General features: G+C 43.4%; 1 protein-coding gene across 1 annotated transcript in view; it reads left to right on the top strand.

Annotated features, from left to right (window-relative positions):
- Window positions 1–20,357, top strand: part of LOC128892463 (RNA binding protein fox-1 homolog 2-like) — a 78,188-nt gene that overhangs the window by 6,810 nt on the left and 51,021 nt on the right. The window contains exons 3-4 of the mRNA XM_054152904.1: window positions 8,470–8,524; window positions 17,785–17,805. Coding sequence (XP_054008879.1) covers window positions 8,470–8,524; window positions 17,785–17,805 — 76 coding nt within the window. The remainder of the gene's footprint in view (window positions 1–8,469; window positions 8,525–17,784; window positions 17,806–20,357) is intronic.

The raw sequence follows: 20,357 nt of genomic DNA, 5'->3' as shown, positions 1-20,357 counted from the left end.
TTGCCGAAGATTGATAACCCTCGGGTTGATGGAAAATCTGTCAGAACAGGTGAGGATGAATTGCTAGCTGCAATTGAAGAATGCAGTTTACCCGTCGTTTTTCGCTTCTGCGAGGCTTACCCTGTTCAGATCGTACGGGAGACGTTAAAAATAATATTTTTATTCTCCAAGAAGAGAATCATTCTCTTTCGATATGGCTCGGTAAGGTAGAACGTTTGGTCGATACAACAGGCAGAGTTACTGGTAACGCAGTACAGTCGGTCGGTAAATGTGTCGACCTATCAGGATTCCACATTGCAGAGTCTTACCGACGGGACGCATTACACTACCGACAGAGTATAGGAAAAAGATTCAACTCTAGGAAGGGAACTCTAGGAAATCTTTCACTAGAAACGCAAGTGCAGTCACAAGTGTCGAGACTACAAGGGAAAACTATGCGCAGTTCATCGAAGTAGGACACGATAGGTCACCAGTTCCAGGGGGTAGCATAACTAACGAACCAACATTGCCTTGACGTTCCTCCCGAGCACTGCGGACAACCCCCGCGATCCCTGACCTATTCAACCGAACGTAGCAAACTGTCAATTAGTTCTTCCTCGGGAAATCTTGACAAGAATCACGAGCTCCATCCTTCATCGGAAGATGCCGCCATTCATCCACGAACAACAAACAGAAGAGCCCACTCCTTCGACCGCTCTGGACCGAAATCCCAGATCCGTCATCCCGCGGGTCGAAACGGCCCAACAGTCGACCTAGCCAGGTCGCCGAAGCGATATCCCCGTCATCCTAAATTTACCATCCAGGCTTCTGTACACCTGGAACACGCTACCTTGTCTCGCTGCTAAATCGATTTCCCAGGAGAGCGAGGCGTGCCGGTGAAAATGGCAACGGTGGACCCCCGAAGGTCGAAGCTGATTAACGAGCAACGACAAAAAGCTCCTCGACGCCGAACGGAACCGCGACATTCCAAGAAGACGGACTCCTCGACCTACTGACGTCGCCTGGCCGCCCGTACCTCACGTAGCCCGTGGTCTAGCGCAACGACAGGTGGCGGCAGGTCGGCTTTTCGAGGGCTTAGCAAGTCAAATTTATGCAGATGCCGCCAGGCTGGCCGGTTGTCGAGCCAGATTGCGCCAAACTTCTGAAACTGGCTGGGAACCGTGACGTCTGGCTCTCTTTGATTTGTAGAGGCGAGATATGTGCGTCGCCGAAGGTCGTTCGAGGACTGCCCCCCACTCGGTGGTACGAGTACGAGTGGAGGGGGTGGAGGTGCGTAGGCGTACTCGCGAAGATTGAAGGGAAAGGAGAAGAAGATGGAAAGAAGACGAAATAGAAACAAAGCTCGTGAAAACTTGAAAGGGTAATCATATGTACATGAATACCAGTACAATCAGTTCCTGAATGTACAGCGAAAATCTAGTACAACGCCAAAAGTCGGAATACGAACAGGAGTGGAGGCGACGTGGTCTGACGGTTAAGAATAATGCGAGAAGAGAGAGTGCGAAGAAATGAAAAATTACGATACGCAAATATACTGCAAAGGTTCAAGTAGCAAAGCAAAGCGAGGACATTTACCAAGAGAATCGACCTACATTTTACTTTCAGACCGAATTTACAGAACCTAGGAGCAATTATCTATGCAACACGGAATATTAAATTATAATAGGAGCCAGAAGAACCGTGGGAGGAAAATCGATGCATCCCTGGCTGACCTAACGAGCCCGCGATTTACTCGCGGGCCAGTTAGATTTACTCGCTTCCTGCATTTCAATTCAGATCGCGCTGATAACGCGGATCTGGCGGAAATCGTGGATCGTTCCGTGTCAGTTCCGCGCCACGAACCGGGTCTCCGAGCCTAAACGCACGGCGAGCGGTATTCCAAACCAGATCCACTTCTCAGGCCAGTTTTTCGCAATTAATCGAACGTCACGACTGCGTCCGATGGAAATTGTCCCCAGAAACAATGGGATTCCCTTGATCGAATCGATGTTATAGCGTCGAGGAAAAGAATTCTAGATCCTCGAGATACAAGCGGTTATTTGTGATGATTTTTGTTGTATATTTGGATTTGATCAATTTTGACAACAGTCGTCGCGTCAGTTTGCTTGTTAAGAAATCCAGCTAAAACAGAGATCGTTAAAAGGCGACTATAGTTCAACTGCAGCTCTCGTTTGCAGTAAGTTAACAGTTTTCATAAATTTTCGAAGCCGCGCGCGCGGAACGAGTCCCGTGAAAGGACACGCGATTCGCAATTTTATGAAGACAATGGCCGTGAATCTTTTCCGAGAGAAGAAAGGGAAAAATGAACGAATTTGTATGGTTCTTTTGTAACGTTTCGTGCCAGGGGAGAAATAAAATCGATCCAGAAACGGACAATATAGCGGGTGGTGTAGCTCGCGTATCGCGGGACTAATTTGCAAAACAATCGCCGCGCGAATTTACATGGACGAGCGCCGGGGGCTTTCAACGGGGACGTTTAACGCGATACACGGACGGCAAACAAAGATTTCGAGGTTCATCCCGCGCGCGTATTGTTTGTTATCCGTTGATGCGAACAAGGCACCGCGAGAATCGATTCTGGGACCATAGATTTCCCACCCCCGTCGACGCCGTATCGTCGTTTGTTTGCTTGTTTGTCGTGGACGACGATCACGATTCCCTCGAATCGGACAATTTCAGGCGGGATTCGTCCGAAACTTTATTAAGGGTGTATTGGCGAGTTGAAGCTGAAGGGGAATGGCGAGGAAATTGAAAGGGGGTGAAAAGGAAGATGTATTATTTACGAGACACCGCGAGAAACGAGTCTGAAAGCATAGATATGGGTACGGACTATTTTTATGGGTAGAAAGCAAATAGGCGTAGAAAGAAAATTCAAGTGTCGAGGGAGTTGCGATTGTAGTACTATGAATTTAATTGATAACGGAGACAGAATATTTTGTTGTCGCGACTAGAATGAAAATTCCGTAACGAAAGGGTCGATGAATATGAAACTACGAATTTAATTGATAATTAGGTGAAGCCTAAGATAACCCAGGAATATTTTTTTACGGAGATTAAAATAAAAATTTAGTGTCGAGGGGGTTGATCAACGGTGTTCGTAATACTAGAAATTTGATTAATAATCGGGTTTCTAAGGTACACGTTCAGAATCGACCAGCTGGCATTATTATTCATCTTCGATTACCCCCAGTTCGAAGTTTCGTAGTTGGTATCGTTATTTATGTCCTATTTACTCGGGAACTATTAATATGGATGGAGGTTAGGTTAATAGCAGCCTGTAACCGTACCTCGCCCTTGTGCAAAACGTACACTTACGTCTACTTCCACGCGTGAATTTTCCTTTTTCAATTTCACTCGAGACATACAATTGTTATTAAACTGTACTACAAGAAATGTACATTACGCTTTACGTTCAAATATATTAGTTAATATAACAATATTAATATTTTGTTCCGCATCGGTACACTTTTGATTTCGTTTAGCATGCATTTGTCATATTCTGTCGGACCATAAATGCATGAAAAAGATCATCATGCATCAGCAAAATAAATTTTGTGCGTACCGACGTATTATAAAATTTTGTTGACGAGTTACTTTATGTTTCATCGTTCCAACGACGAAATTTCGACGCCCACAACGTTACTTGCATCTGGTCCCCTCGCGCCTCCGATGCAAACCAATATTCATTAGTTCGCGAATTCGATTCACTAATAATAAGGTCCTTGGCGTATCAAGCGGAAGTTTGGTCCCTGATACTCGTCGGCCATCATTTGTTTACTCGTGAATATTAAATAGCAGCGTTCTCCACGCGTTACATTTTATTCGCCACAAAATCTTCCATCGCTCCGTTGTTGGTGGAATTATTTATCTTTAGACCCGATTACTAAACAAGGGTGGAAATTAACTCAGTTGTAACATTTATAGGTTCGAAAGATAATCTCCAAAAATCAATAAGTCGAAACGCAAAATTTGTGATAGATAACTTCAGGCTACAAAATGATGCATTATTCATTATCGATTATTAATTCTGTGATAATTGAGCCCGTTCACAGTACAAATCGATTAACTCGACTTTTTGAAAAATCTTCAATTTATGTATCAAAGCACTCGGTACGACCATAACTTTTTATATTTCATCGCATTTCTCAACTTTCTGTTTTATGGAGTCGATCGATTTTGTGCAATGAACGACACAATTGATAGTCGTCCCTTGTTTATAGTAGTCCCCTTCGCGATACTTTGAAGCAACGTCGAAGCATTACAACAAAATACGATAATTTGTTATTGACTTCACGAACCCTGTTTCTCGTAACGCCAAGTCAGCTTTGGGATCCGATTGTACGATTTATGGACACCTTAGGAGCGTAATTTCTCGTCGGAAAATTAGACACGATTGCTCGTTAGGTGCAGCGCCGTTCGTTTAATCCGGCCATAACTATAACGCGAGCAGGACAGCGGCAGCAAATAGCCATCGCTGGAAACAAGATCGTAAAATGCAAATGGGGGCCGATGGTGTATCGAGGCGATTGGCCTACAATTCTCGAATGGGAAAACGGCACACACGAACAGAAAGTTCGTTGGGGGTAGAGGTTATTCGGTCGCGAGAGGCGCGAAATAATTCTTGCTGAACGTTCGATTAGGATTCATTTTCGACACGTTCACTGCCAGACTAATACTCTCGAAAATTTCTACCTCGATTTAATTTTGTTTACGGACTTTTGGTATTTAGTTCTGTAACTTCGTCAAGTTTCAAGCATTTCATTTAAATTCATTTTCTATGACACTTGACTTTCAGAATTAATAGTCTTTGTTTTTCAGTGAAAAGCACTGTCACCCATATATGGCGACAGAGATATGCTAGAGAAATAGTCGAATACTCGAACCCTAGGGTTTACGGATTCAGTGTCCCCTCGAGGGGCGCGAGTAGAAATTTCAGCACTTTTCAAGCTCTGTTGCTCCTCTTGTTGGCACACTCGCCAGCACCCTCCAAAAAACGTTGACACGACAGGTCACGCGATTCCGAGTTACGATAAAGGTGTAGAAACATTGCCCGCCCCCTCCTGAGTGGGCGTAAACAAGTTTGACTCCACAGGAATTTTATTTGCGAGGGAAATCTTCTCTCGTGATAAATAAAACGGTTAATTAGATTCCGAGATACGGAGGGCATTTAAAAACGTTGAAATTTTATGAGAGTACCAAGGGTGAAGAACAACATAATTCAACAATCTCCTTAAACGCACGAGTTTCTCTACGATAAATGGACAGTAACATGATCCGGGATCGAATATCTCGATGAGACAATGCTGATGCGACGATCAAACTTTTGTTTATTATTACCGTTTCTGTTGTACCGGAACTTGACCATCATATCACGTTAAATAACAAAGTTAACAAAAATTCCTTCGCGCTGAAACATGAGCCCCATTTTACCGTGCAATTTCCATATTTGAAATTGTGCATTCGGCCGATAGTTTTGGAGTCAGAGCTCTGTATCACTTAGGCTGGGAAACCCTGTAGATATATTATACGAGTAGACAGTGCTATTAATCGTAGGATAGTACAGGTCATAATTAATAGAACGAGGAGTCAAATAAGAGCACGACTGATGGCTTATTTTTCGTACGACTCCTACGTTAATAAATGACGAAGTGATTCGAATATAAATAAAATATAAATCGAAAGGATGGTGTAAAAAATGTACAGCTATATCTCCACGTATAAGTCGAAGATTCGAGCACAGGTGGCAGAAGGAAAAATTGATACGTTCGTGGAAACGTCAGAGATGAAATTTTCATTCGCGAGTCTCGCTTCCACCGATCACGGAATGCGTGGAAACGAGCTCTTCAGAGGTCGCGAGCGACAAGTAGTCGATATCCCCCACGAAAATGGAAACGCAGGTGGCAGAAAAGCAAGACGCGAAAATTCCCCGACGACCAATCGTCGAGATCTCGCTTTGACGCGTGATTTTTCCGTTCCTCGCAGCGAGTGGATGGTGAAAAGCGTACGGTAAGAGGGTAGCCGGCCGATAAAGAGAAGTCAAGCTCGTCGAGCTTTTTCCGTCTCGTTCAGCCAGCGTCGAAAGTACTCGCGTGAAATTGAAATAATCGGAAATCGACGGCAACAGTTTCTTCATTTTTTTTTTTATTTTTTTTTTTTTTTTTAATCTTTTCCCCCTCCCCTTTCGTTTCTCAACCGTCCAGGAGAGCGGTAGCGTTCGACGAACGCGAAATGTCTATTCGCCTTTGCGTCGTTTGTTGTCTCTAGTTTTTCCTTTTTTTTTTTCTATTTTATTTCGTTTTATTTCCACGTCGAGATTGCGTTTCGAGTCCGGGAAACGTTTCGCGCTCGAGATGATTCCTTTCGCGCGCTCCCGCTCTCCTGGAATTTTCAGCTCCGAAGAAACGTCGATCGATCGCTCTTAATGTCCCGAGAAACCGGAGGGTTGCTTTTTCCGATTGCGATCGCGGGGCAATAATGAATTGGAAATGAGACCTTTAAAACGCTGATTGCGAAAACGGTGGGAAACGTGCGCGATACGTTACCGCATCGATTAGGGGAAATTGCGGAGATGAGCTGGACCCTTATCTGGATCAAAATGGCGAATTACGAGCGAAGAGTGGGGAATGTTTGGTTGGTTGCTGGGTATAGAAGAATTGGCTACCTTTTTATGGAATTCAAAGTTCCAGAGATACATATGTCGAACCGAGGTCTTTTTCAGCGAAAATTATTTTCTTTGTGTGAATAGAAATGGCGATTGGTTGGTTGCTCGTTAGATAAGATTTATTCGACATCTTTGTATGGAATGTAAAGTGGCCCATGATCTTGTGGGCATAGAGGTATTGGAGGATCGAGGACCTTTTCAGTGAGGGAAAAATTATGCACCAGAAAATACACATAAAGGAGTAGAAACGAAAAAAAGTTTGCTATTTGATAATCCAGAATTATCGGACATTTTTTCATGAAATTCAAAGCTATGTCTTGATCTTATGTGCATAGAGATATTGAAGGATCAAGGTCCTTTTCAGTGAAGATGAATTACGTACAAGAAATTGCAGGGAATCGACCAACCAATCAGACCCCGTTCTACAGATGTATTTTGCAACTAACGAAACATCGAACTGTTCGTTCGAAGAATTCGCCATACCTTGCTCGGATAACATTCCAGCCATCTCTGGGCAAGTCGAGACAGGAAAATTGATCGTTGCAATGATTAAAAAAATCGTGGACATTAACACGATCGATCAGATATTTTCGTTCTTGGCTCCGAAGACGCAAAACTCGAAAACAATTTCGTTTACGATATATATTTATAATCGCGAGCAAGGTAAGCTCGTTCGTCATTGGATTTACCAAAGTCATTGCGTTCGAGTATGGTCTTCCTGGCCAAGAGAATTCGATCAAGCAGAGTCTCCAAGAGACTCGAGAAACTTCTCCAGAAGCCAACCTGATCCACTTTCTCTGAACTTCCTACCGTGAATTAAATTTCAAGAAACTAATTCTGAAACAGCGTTCATAAAAGTTGAGCTTCTGGAAGGTCTCGAGCCTCTCGGAGACCCTGCTTGCTCCTAGATAAGCGATACTTAAAGCATTCCTTGAATTTAGACAAGATTTCAGAGCACGAGGAGCGCCGTCGATTCCGAAATTTGGGCGAAACAGATCTCTCGCGACGAATTTTCTGACGCGACAAGAACGAACCACTCGGTCGCCGTAATTGCGGAATCGATCGCTCGATAGACACCCGAGAAATATCTGAATTCAAGCGAAAACTGCAGCTGAACGTCAACGAACCTTTGCAATATTTAAAATCTCCGCAAAAGTCTACGAAAAAGCTAATTGTCTAAATTATATACGAACACCGGAAACAAAGATGCGTATTAATAAGAGCAGAGTTCGACGACGCGCAGCTGCAACCATTTCCGCCGACGAATTGCTCGTACGCTCGACGATGGACGCACAAACGCGATTTGTCTGTCGCTTTTTTTTTTCCCCACCTCGGAGTAATTTCAACGAAAACCGAGCGGAATTGTCGATCGACGTACGCGATCATGCGTCCATCGACGTGCTCGCGATCACAGGATCCGTGCGTGGCCGCGCGAAATTGGCGTTGTTCGATTCTCACACGAGCTCTTGTGGTTCGATTCTCGTCTCATTGTCGTGGAACAAAAAAAAAAAAAAAACAAAAAGAAAAAAAAAAGAGGGAAAAATGAAACACGCTGTATCACCGAGACAGTTTCACAGACAATTTCCACCGATGGAGGTATTTCCATTTCTCGAGAGGAGCGCGATTTAGAAACTCGAAACGGTGGTTTCCTTTGTTCGAATCGCTTCGATTGTGGATTTTTTGGTAATAGGGAAGCGCGACTAGTCTCGACGAGGAACGCTTGGCCATCGCGGATCCGAGTGATCGTTTAGTAGACATTCTTCGGGAGTACTTTGACGATGTCTAATGCTCTGTTCTTGATTTGGCAGGTGAACAACGCGACAGCGAGGGTGCAGACGAAAAAACCACCGACGGTACCCAACGGTAGGTCCAAATTTATTTCTTATCACTTTATTTCGATATAGGCGAGATACTTTGTCACGGATTATTGCTTTGGATGCTTCGAAATCATTTTTGATGCTCTTTGAAATTCGTCAGCTTCGTCTGTATGTTTGGCAAACCATAGACAAGCGCATAAATTAAAATCATTTATCTATATAATAGTCTGGCCAGGAAAGCCTTTGGTATAACGTGGAATGGAAAAAATATAGTCTACGTTAATGCATTAATTAATTCGTATAGAAAGAGTTTATTACTCTCCCAGCGATAAAGTAGTAAGGTCTCTTGCAACCATCGAAACTATTACTTTTATTAAAAATTCCTACCAAGGACTGAACGCAAAGAAAATAAACTTTGACCTTTCCTTTATATCGTATTTTTTCGCGACCCCTTTCGACCGCGATCGAATTAATTCTAACATGGAAAAACTCTTCACGATGTACAGGGCGGTTCCAGAAACTAGGACAACCTTTTTGCTAACTAAAATACGTACGATCTCAATGGGACCTGTCTTTGATCATTTTTGTTACGCTACGATGCGAGTTGGGGAGTTGACGCGTTGGTTGGAATTAAAAATAATTACTCCAGCGTGCGTCCTGTGCAATTTTAAAATGAAACTAGTATAAAGTAGACTCCGATGGTAATACTTTTGAATGATAAATAAAATGTGAAATATTTCCTGCAATTCCTGCAGAATAATTAATACGTTCATTAAATAATAATTCGCTCTTTCGAAATATCGAGTACCTCGAATGCACAAACGTCCTATAAATTTTAGTTACCTCGGTATTCGACAAATTTCGAGGTTGGGAGGGCAAGGGATGACGTCGAGGGTCGATTTCGTTTAGGATCCTATCTTCCGCGGAGGTTCTGGTATCAACAGATAGCGAGCGAGGCCATCGAGGACAATTCATCGCTGCGCCGACATCCTCCTCGAGATCGCGCGGTCTCGTTCTAATCCTATCGTCCGGGCAATTGGCTTTAATCTAAATCTAATCACGATTCCATTGCTCGACCCCATTCAAATCGCGACTTAATCCGGCTTACCAGATCGGCCAGTAGCGAACCACGCTTTGTCGCAACCGAGTACTCGTATTTGGCCCTGATGATGCCAAATTTTCATCTCGACATTCATCTCATCGGAAATTTAACACAATGGATTCACCCCATGGATAATAGAACGTTCGCGAATAAGTAAATTTCTTTACATAACCGACGTTTCCACCGAGGTTGCCGAGCTACTTCAGGAACCACCAGAATATCGGTATTAATTCATCACTGGAACTACAAATTACTGTTTCGAGAGATGTATCGTATAAAAGACTGATTGGTTAAACTTGGTTAAACTTCGTTAAACTTGGTCGAGTTCGGATTGGATTTCCGCTGATATTTACGTCGGCGTATATACTAAAATTAATCGACTCTGTTAAAGTCAATTACCGAGGGAAAATAATACTTGTTCTCTACCTTTATTTATTTTGGGAATGTCGCGCGGTATAATGTAGTAATTTCATTCGGGGTTTTGTTAACGTGCTCGAGCATCAAATTTGGCGAAATGGAGAAGTCTTCTGTCGATCTCGGAGCGAATCTTCGCATATAGCACGAGAACTTATTCATAATTGGGATTGAATACCTTGGAGTTTCTTCGCGCAGCTCGCAGGGAATTCTATTCGCGATTACAGTTCGAGTTGGAATGAGATTGACGTTCAACCGAGCTTGCATTTTAGACGAAAGCTAATTAATTTGAATGACGGCAATCGGTGAAATAGTCGACGGCTAACTGAACAGAAATGACAGAATTTTTATTGAAATAGTCGACGTCAACCCTTATCCCGCAAAGAATCAGCTACATACATTTTCTCGTAGACCAACAAAAACAGCAGAATATTTATTTAGATAATTCATAATCGATGCCATGTGAACCAAATACGACCCAGACGAACTGCGCACTTGCATTCAAACAGAAACCTAGCAACGAAAGGGCATTTTCTCTTCGATGGACCCCGATCGATTAATCGCGACTTTTTCTACTCGAGCACGAGTCGCGGTTATAAATAATCGCCACTCCAACAACAATGACGATCGCCCGCTGCCAAGTGTTTCCCAAGCCGAGAACCGTTCGAATAACCTGGATCGCGCGTGAGAGAACCGACGACGAAAGCGTTTCTAATTATAGGGCGAATATCGTTAGTCCGTAATCGGACACTTAATTGACGCGTGGTCGCTCCGAGTGAGCGAGTTCCAGCGCTTCCGTTCGCCCTGTGATCGCTCGATTTTGGCATCTTGCTTCCACCTTGTTTCGAAAAGGCCCAAGATCTCTCTGTGTAAATTACACCTTTCTAACTCGAATATTAATAATCGCGGTTCTAAATTCGTCAATGGTATCTAATTTATATTTTCTCTTCTCCAAATACCGTCCTTTATTTAATTCTGTCAATTAGCAGTCGTATAATTCCTCGAATAATATTATTTGTGAAGGATTCTATGATTTTCAATAGTACCCATCTTTCAACACTTGTTTCGAAAAGGCCCAACGTCTCTCTACGTAAATTACACCTTTCTAATGAACTCGAATATTAATAATCACAGTTCTAAATTCGTCAATGGTATCTAATTTATATTTTCTCTTCTCCAAATACCACCCCTTATTTCATTCCGACAATTAACAGTCAACAGTCTGACCATTACTCGAAACTAAGATATTTTGCAATATATTATATAAACAATTTTAAACTCCTGACTCTGATACTAGCAACCTCCCGTCACCAAAAATGGTGTAAAATAATAATTTCACCCCCAGCTGACCAGTTAACCTCCCGCAAAGGGACCAGGATCAGGGGCTGTCGCGATCACGTCACTCGTTCGCCTAACCGACCGTACACGCGTGCTCGTTCGATCGATTCCCCACCCGGTCGAGCCAATTCCTTGTCGACCACATGGGTCTCGCCAACTAAATTTCACCAATTTAGTCCAGCATTCGGATCGCGCAATTATCCGCCAACTAAAGCCACGCGTTCACCCACACGCGGCGAGATTAAGGTCGACTTGGATCGTTTCACGCGCACCCGGTATGCGTCCAGGGGTTAACACCTCTTTACAATCGATTCGACAGGCATTTCCCACAAATTTCCGTGTCGATGCCTGGCGATTTCGAGTTCGAGTTCGACGCAAATAAAGTAAATCCATATCCGAGGCTAAAAGTCGAATGCCACCATTGAACCTGTTGAACCATCCACGTTGTTCTAGACTGATCGTCGCGGGTTTCATTGGGTACAAGGGATTTAAAATTTCGATCGGGTATAGGTTCGTTTACTTTGGAAATTAGAAACACGAGATTTTGAATGTCGTGTACCATGGTATCTTTGGTTGATACTCACGTAAACTCTCGTAGACTCTCGTAACGCCCTGCCATGAACATACATCCTAGAGGCTCCGTGCAACCGCGGCCAACTGCGCTAGAAATAACGAAACAAACTGTTAAAATGAATAGGCTCGAACGTCCCGAAAATCTAATAAATCTATGATACAAACAACGTCTTTTTCTATATATAAAACTGCGAGAACGTTAAATAATTGCTCGACCTCTCAGAAAATCACGCCAACCGAACACGTTGATTGTTTTTCCACTCGAAACAAACGGGAGACAAAGCGAGGGTGAGTGGTGGGGGTAGGGTCTCGGTGGTCTTGAGCGGCCATTTCATTTCAACTGCACCTCGCAGCTTCCTCTGCGATTTTAATCGCGAAGAGAGCTCCGAAAGTGGCGAGGGAAAGTAATTTTCGTGCGTTTCACGATTAATTCTTGCTGGAAATGCGCGATTGTCCCTTCGTCTCTCTCTGTCCCTCTTCTGCCTCTTTCTCACCCTCACTTTGTTTTTTTTTTTTTCAACATCCGTGTTGCTATTTTCTTTGTTCGCCCGTCACAACGGATAGAGCGACCAGAGACGACAGAGTGAATATTCAAGCGCATCCTCAAAGAACTTTGGTTGGTTCCTGAAAATTTCATCCCGTTGCTTCGTTTTTCCATCCATATTTCACGCACAACGCCCACCTTCCCCCTCTGTTTACACGTAACGACGCCCGCCACCGTTTTGACGCATCGTTGACTAGGAACATCGGTATTTTTCGAGCTGACGCTCTTTACCAGCGAAATCTTCCTCGAACCTTGGATCGGGACTAATTCTGTTCATCCCCGATGAACCGTCAAAGTAAGTTCCTCCCATTTTTTTTTTTTTTTAGACTGGGGTTGTTAGCGAAGAGATTTTCGCAAGTTTCAATAGGAAGACTTATTAGTGTAAAAGTGGAGAATCTTCTTCGCCGTTAAAGTCCTTCGTCGTAAGTTATTCCAAATAAAACAATTTGGAATAGATTTGAAAATGTTCAGAATCTATGTTTGGCATAGAACGTTTGTTCTTACATTTTGTTTTGATTATATTCCCGGTAAAGTTAAGTAGCAATAATGGAAACACGTGAAACTGGAATATAGATCGATCATTGCTCTTTCTTTGTTTCATTCGCAATAAATCCAACGGATTTAGCCCCATAGATGGCTATCGACACAACGACGGAATCGTCCGGAAATAAAATCCGTAATTTGTTGATCCGAAAATTAGCGGCGAGCTGTAATAACGATATGAAATTGTGGCGGTCGCGCTATCTGATATTGCGGGGGAATTAGACGATGCTCCCTCGAATTAATTAAATTTTCCCTTCCGATCCGCGATGATGGTTCGTACATTATGGCAAATGAAACGACCCCGGGGATACGACTGAGCCATTCTGATATCGCCGCGGTGCAATTCACCCCCTCACGACCCCCGATCGTTGTCGCGAACGAGCAGATTTTTTTCCTTCAACTTCGAACGCCTTTCGCCGGTTGCTTATTACACGGGAAATGGAACGGTCCACTCGTTAAAAATAATCGCCCCCTGTTTTTATAGACAAACACTTGCAGCGGCGAAGTTTCGAGTCGAAAAAGTAGGGGACAGTTTATACCGGACTATTTTTACAAATCTTATAATGCCACGTTTATGAGTGCTCGTTTAGGAAGGCAGATATAGTAATTAGTTACTAATAGAATTCTAACTTGGAACGCCATCAAGGTTGAGATGCAAACGAATGTCGTCGATGCTTTGTGTTTAGATTATTATTATTCTATCTACTTGATATTAATTGTTCAAGGCGATCTGATTAATTCTATGCAGTGTAAAAGAAAGAACATAGAAATGAAATGCGATAAAATAAAATAGAAAGAAAAAAGTAAAACGAAATGAAGAAAAATAAATGTCTTACTTCGCGTTAAAATAAATTATCGAAAGAAATTGTTTGACTCGTTTGAATGTCTTTGCACTCTTTCCGACGACTGTGCGCATCTAACGATCGCGAGAAAATTGCGCCCCACCGACTCTCGATGACTTTTAATTCTCCCGCGGCGATGGGTCGCGGTTCCTCTCCCCCGGTTTTCTGGAACACTTCCCCCGGGTCGTGAGGGGAGAGATCCATTCAACCTCCATGCCGACATTTCACGCGACGTGCCTGTCATTTCGGAAAAGCAACATTTCAAAGCGACTATTTCCAGCGTCCGCGCGACGGGTTTCGACGTTTCCAGGGAAAATTGTGAAAGTTAAAATAGAGTCCATCGACCGCGATTGGAGGACGCGAACAAGGAAACTGTGGAATATTAGTAGCTCGAATCAAAATACCGTAATCCCGATATCAACCGAAATATCACCGCGAGTGTTTCGATATTATTTTAATCGATTTCTGACGTACTAATTTACGACGAATATGTAGGCCCCAGTTTCTACGATACACTGCTACTGTCTTAATTTTGTAGACGTTCGCGTATACCTTCGTTTAAACTATCTATAAGATCGTATATGTATGTACAGCCAATCTCATAAATATTCGCACACTCTATGTCTGTTGAAGAAGTTCGACTAAATTAAATAATAATTTTGATGTAACAAAACGAATTTTTCATTATAAATTTGCGTATGAATAAAGCTTATACATCAACATATTTGTACAAATCTCAAACCTACCATTTAATTTAAACAAATTTCTTCGACACACACAGAGGGTACGTTTGTGTTTGATTAAAAGACGAGCCCTGAGAGCCCTAATAAAATTATCTACCCGAAGAGAAGCAATCGAATAGCAATCTCGTGATCTCCGAGTGAGACTGCGTCAGCTTAAAATAAAGTAACTCGCAAGTTCGTGTCGGTTAAACGACGCCCGTTGAAAAGGGGGTGGCTACCCGTGAAAATTCCCCTTTTTAGGAATAGTTGGGAAACGGTAACCCCCGACATTCAGGCGATCGCATGTGTGCCAGTGGAGCATCGTATAGTACCGTTTCCTCGAGAACGGGTGAGGGTGGGAGGTGCATAACCGTTGTTTATCAACGAAGAGAATTGAGATTTAAATTAGACGGAGATATGCACGAGATTCCACGGACACCAGATAGCGTGTCCAGTTTGCGGGCCGCCAGCGATACCCTGGCTGGAAACTTGTGGGGGTGCTTGTCCAGGGGGTTAAGGTTGGACGAATAATTCGCCACCTTCCGTTTCATTATGGCCGCATCGCGAGAGATACAGCCTACTGGCACGCGATCCACCGATCAATCCTCTCGGCGACGTTCGTCCGTCAAAGCTGACCATCCCCCGAATCGGGACCAGTTACTTGCGCGTAAATCACCATCTCCTAGTGTCGCGAGCAACATCTTTCTCGAGTTGACCGAGAAATCGACGCGAGAAATCGACGCGAGAAATCGACGTCGATAAGAGTTAACGTTGACACGAATGAGAGTCAATTCGGCACCCTTCGATCAATCTGGGGGATGCAATTAATTAATATCAAGCGTAGAAATTAACTTTCACCCTTTATATTCGATTGTGTATAACTGTAGTTTAAATAAAAATATTTACTCGTTGAATTGCCAATAATCCAGATGCTTAACCTGGTTGTTACAATGAATATTTAATCTGACAAAAGGACATCGCATCTTTGCAAACTTTGACGATTAATATTATGAAAACTGAGGCCCAATGACACGAAAGCTTCGAGAGCTATGATTTTTCCTACATGTATAAAGTAAACGACTAAATCTAAACGACTAATGTTATGCGAATCTCGTAGATGCCATGTCCTATTGCTAGTCTCAACCTGATGGACGTTACAATTTATCTGCGCATACGAATTGTCGGTAGCCCTCGAATTTTATTTGTTGTTCCTTTTCTAACCAACATTTTTCAACAGGAACAATTGGATACTAGTATTTCTTCGTGTTCCTCGCGACACGAGGCTCGGGCAACCGGCGTTCCCAGGGTTTTTATTTGAAATTCCATTATCGCGAGCGGCGCAATCCGAATTACAAATGTCGTTCGAAATTATAGAGTGAAATACGGAGTATCGCGCAACTCATCCCGCGAAGTGGGGGCACCTCGGTTTCGACTGGGTTGCGATGAATCCGATCGTTCGCGATATTCATGAAAAACCGATATATAGGGATTTACATTTATTCCGATACGATCTTCTCGGAGGCGTTCGTCAATTCCTCGCCCAACGGTTTCACTGGAGCCGTCTGGAGCCAAGGGAACTCCATTCCAGATGAAATTTCGAATAATCGGTAACAGCTGAAGCGCGAGAATTATTGCTTCCCTTTAAGGTTTGCGCGATTCTCCAAAATCCCAAAAAGTTATTATACCCTCGAGATCTTGGAAAACCGCGAATGATCGAGTGATTGCCAGGAACGAATCGCGTCGTTTATTATTCGAAATTTCGTCCAACGTGCAAATTTTATTCGTTCGACGTTCATTTCAGTCGCTCGATTCCGGTAATTGGTCGTTTTAAAATAATTTAGAACTTTCGTTCGATGGAGAATAATATACGTTAATCAGGGGATATTCTGTAGTTGGTAAATTTATTTTATTTCACGTCTAAATTTACTGCTGCGCAGAGAAATAATGCACGAGAAATCTAATAGATATCTAATAGAAATATTGGGATCAGCTACTAAGTGTATTACAAATTAATATACACGGCTATAGGAATTCTACTTTACTTTTTATTTCTAAATACTTTCAAACGATTGGAGTTCGCATTTCTCTATAAAAATCCAACGAGAATAGGATACTCTAAAAATTCGTAGAAAAGTAGACACTCGTCCCAAATTTTCAACAATATCTTCGACCACCAAGGAATCCATCTTCCCTGTAGAATCATGAGCTACAAAGCTCAGCGTGCGAGGATAAAAAAAAAAAAAGAGAAAGGAGATCCTCTCTAAGAAGACGAATGCCTCGTGCGAGACAATCTATCTCGTGCTGCGAGCCGATATCGACACGCGGATAATTTATTGCACGGATCGATCCCTCGCGCGAGTGATCCACGGGATCTCCTTTCGTGAGAAAACGCACTCGGTCGCCACTTCGCGAACCGGCGTCCTTTGAGTCCGCGATTGAAATAAAAGCCGATCGATCAGCATCTTCGCTAAGCAAGCGCTCGCGTCCCACCTGGAAAACCGGCGGTGGGTCTTCCGACGTGATTTTCCACCGGAGGAATTGCTTTTCCACCGAGGCTTCGGGTTCCTTCCCCGCGGTTCGTTCGTCTAATCGACGTCCAATTACGACCCGAGCTAATTGCAATTACTGCTTCGCAGCGAATGTTGCATTAATGGGAGCGACAACTGGAGCGTCTGTTGAGTAACGGAATTATCGAAAGTGTGTCGAGAGGAGCGGGGCGAATTTTTGCAGACGCGATTCGCGGCTCGAGTGTCTGCCATTCGTTTCTGCCGATGGAGTTGATAAGATCGATCGGGTCATCGATGGAAACATTGATTCGGGTCGAATTAATTCGAGTATTTCAAGTTGTACGTTGAGATCTATGAAAATATCCGTGGCAAAGTCTACTAAATTTTAAGATACGATTTTATGCATTTGTGACGTACAATAATTTAGGAAACGTGCCTAAAATATATGTATATGATGTATGTTGAATGCCCAATTAATGTAACGTTAATTTTATTTTGTTTTGCTCGAGTGCACATATCTTTTTGGTATATTTAGCGTGTACTACCTTTGCCTGTATCATAAATGCATAAAATCCACAGTATATACACGAGACTCCTTCATGTACAGCCAGTCCCATAAATAACCTCTGGACTTATTGAAGGAATTTGTCTAAATGAAATGATAGGTTTGGACGACATTCAACGGGTTTACTTGAACGTATCCATTTGCTTTTTGTTTCAGTATGCGTACAGTGGCCAGAGGGTAGGTGCTTCCACGACGTGCCCGAATCGGCACTGCTGAATCTCTACTTCGAGATCCGTGAGATTTGCCACGGGTTCTCCTGAAGGCGATGATCGGTGGCAAAGGCGACGACAGTGATGACGAGAGACAATCATCGGATCGGACGGTCGCGCCGAACGGCCATGTCGCGTCGCAGTGTCGCTATAAGAGACAGTCTCGACGCACACTGGCGACCCGAAACAAACAGATAGTTCACATTTTTCGTTTCTTTCTTCCCCAACAGCCGCCAACACACCACGACCAAGCCAACAAAAAGACAGCCACGAGCCATAGAATCGCTGTTCGGAGAGAGATCGCGCTCTCTCCGATTCACGATTTTCTCCACCCTTTTGTCGAATTTGTTTCGTTGCTCTTTTTTTACCATTTTTTTTTTTTTCTCTCATTTAATTTTCGTTTTCTCGAGAACGTTTGCGACAAGTCCGCGCAGTCGAGTCAATCGAGGATTCTTTCAGTTGGGAGTAGAGGAACTCGAGATTCAAAGGCAGCTACGATTATCCAAGCTCAACATTTTTCACTTTTCTTATACTCGGATTCGCGAGTATAGCCGAGAACGATGGCCGTATTCGACGTTTCTGGATGGTGAAATTCGCTCCGCGACTCGCCAAGATTTCGACCGTTCAAGACGTCGAATATATTCGTCGTGCTTCACTCTGTTCCCCAGAGGGAAACTGAGAGGTCCAACTGATATATTTAAAAAGGACTAATTTTGTTGGGGTTAAAAGTCTACTAAGAATCCACCCGGAAGTTGACTCGACTCGAGGACGCGTTTCTCGAATGGGAAATTTCGCTTCCCAGCGTCGTCGTGCGACAGCTCACTGACCCTTAGATGGTCCCCGCGAAAAAAAGGCTCCGCTCCCCACCCCCTCACCCCCACCCCCCCACGCTCTGCCCAAGGCCTTTTCTTTTAGGGTTCTCGATGATTCCAGCAGAACCAAGGTGGGTGTACAGACTTTATTTACCTACAACTAATTGCTCGTCGTTCAACCAGCTCGCGAGTACTGTCTACTCTTCTCTTCACTGTTTATTTATCTTAATTTTCGCGTTCGTTCTCCCCCGACGCGAGGGAGAGCTCACACCAGGCCCAGATCCCACGTTTCTCTCTCACACACACACACGTACGCAGACACACGCGATCACTTATATATATATATCCGGAAGCTCTTCGAGAATATTTAAATACGCCAAGCAGGGGGGGGGGGAGCTTGCGAGAGTGAAACGGTAAGGGTCGATGTTTAGCAGACTCACCGGGGTGTTATTTGTCGCGAGATTCGGGTCGCGTTCGGTCTTGTAATTGGTATGATTATGGTTTGAATTTAAATTTGCAGATTTGGATGCATGGAAGAGTATCGGAAATATTTTTAAGCCGAGGGAAATCGCAGTTAGTTTATTACTGAAATAGTTATATATGTGGAATGAAACAAATGAACATCAGAATATTTGCCCTTTGCACTCGAGATGCTTTCTTAGCGTTCTATTCCCGTGAATACTAAGCTATCGAGATTTGAAAATCAGGTCATCTTTACCTCACCGACGGTCATTTTATCGACACTTCGAGTTCCTAAGAAATTAAGCCTAAAGAAACATTATTGCTGATAGGTTTGTTGCGTGAATGGTGACTGAGAGTGCAAAGGGTTAGGCTTCTGGCAGTGTAGCAGCGCGTGAAGAATATGAATCTCAAATAAATATAAAGTATTTCTGTAATTATTATATCCTTGGTAACAGAAAAATATCCATACTCTCTCATCCACCCGAATTTCTAAGTTACGATTCAGATTGATACTACTACAGGTCCGAAGACTCGCGTTGAGGAATCAAAATGACGTTCTTGTTGGGTCTGACGAGCATCGCTCCTTGAACTTTAATACGTTACTTAGTCTGTGCGAGCAGATGTAAAATTCGTTTACCTCCGTTTTACATCTGCTCCCGCGAGCTAACTAACTATTAAAATTTCCCCAGCTAACAAGGACGAGATCGCGTTACTCCGAAGAGAAACTCGGTTCTCCAATCCCGCGGATTATTCCTCGAACGACGAGGATAAACTTGGGCGAGCTTCGATCGGGCACGATTCGGAGCAATTAGAGAAAAACTTGGCCACACGTGGGTAGCGTCTATCGGTCAGTGGTAGGTCGGCACGAGACAGAGCGAACCTCTAGTTCATAGGTCAACGAACTCGACGATTCCTAATCGCGGTTGCACCGCGAAAGAAACTGCAGCGTGGACACGTTCCATTGAATCCATGAACGGGCAACTTTTCTTTGGACCGCGGCTATCGATCATCGCTCGAATTCTCGCGATCCAGAGGCCACCGGCGTCCACGGCGATCCATCAGGACTGGGACTGTTCATTTTTCACTCGAATATTCCAACGCGGAGATATTTTTACGCGATGGAATATTTTCAATTGCTCGCGGAATTTTGAATATTTTTTGTGCTGGCGGATGAATATTTATTGCGAATATTATGATACGCAGGTGCTCTTAACTTCTTCTAATACCGTGTTCTTGTATTCTTAAT

The sequence above is a fragment of the Hylaeus anthracinus genome, unplaced genomic scaffold, assembly GCF_026225885.1.
Source record: "Hylaeus anthracinus isolate JK02 unplaced genomic scaffold, UHH_iyHylAnth1.0_haploid 12002, whole genome shotgun sequence".
In the NCBI taxonomy this organism is placed as follows: domain Eukaryota; kingdom Metazoa; phylum Arthropoda; class Insecta; order Hymenoptera; family Colletidae; genus Hylaeus; species Hylaeus anthracinus.
The sequence above is the reverse complement of the archived record's forward strand: the minus strand, read 5'-3'. Positions and strand labels throughout refer to the sequence as shown.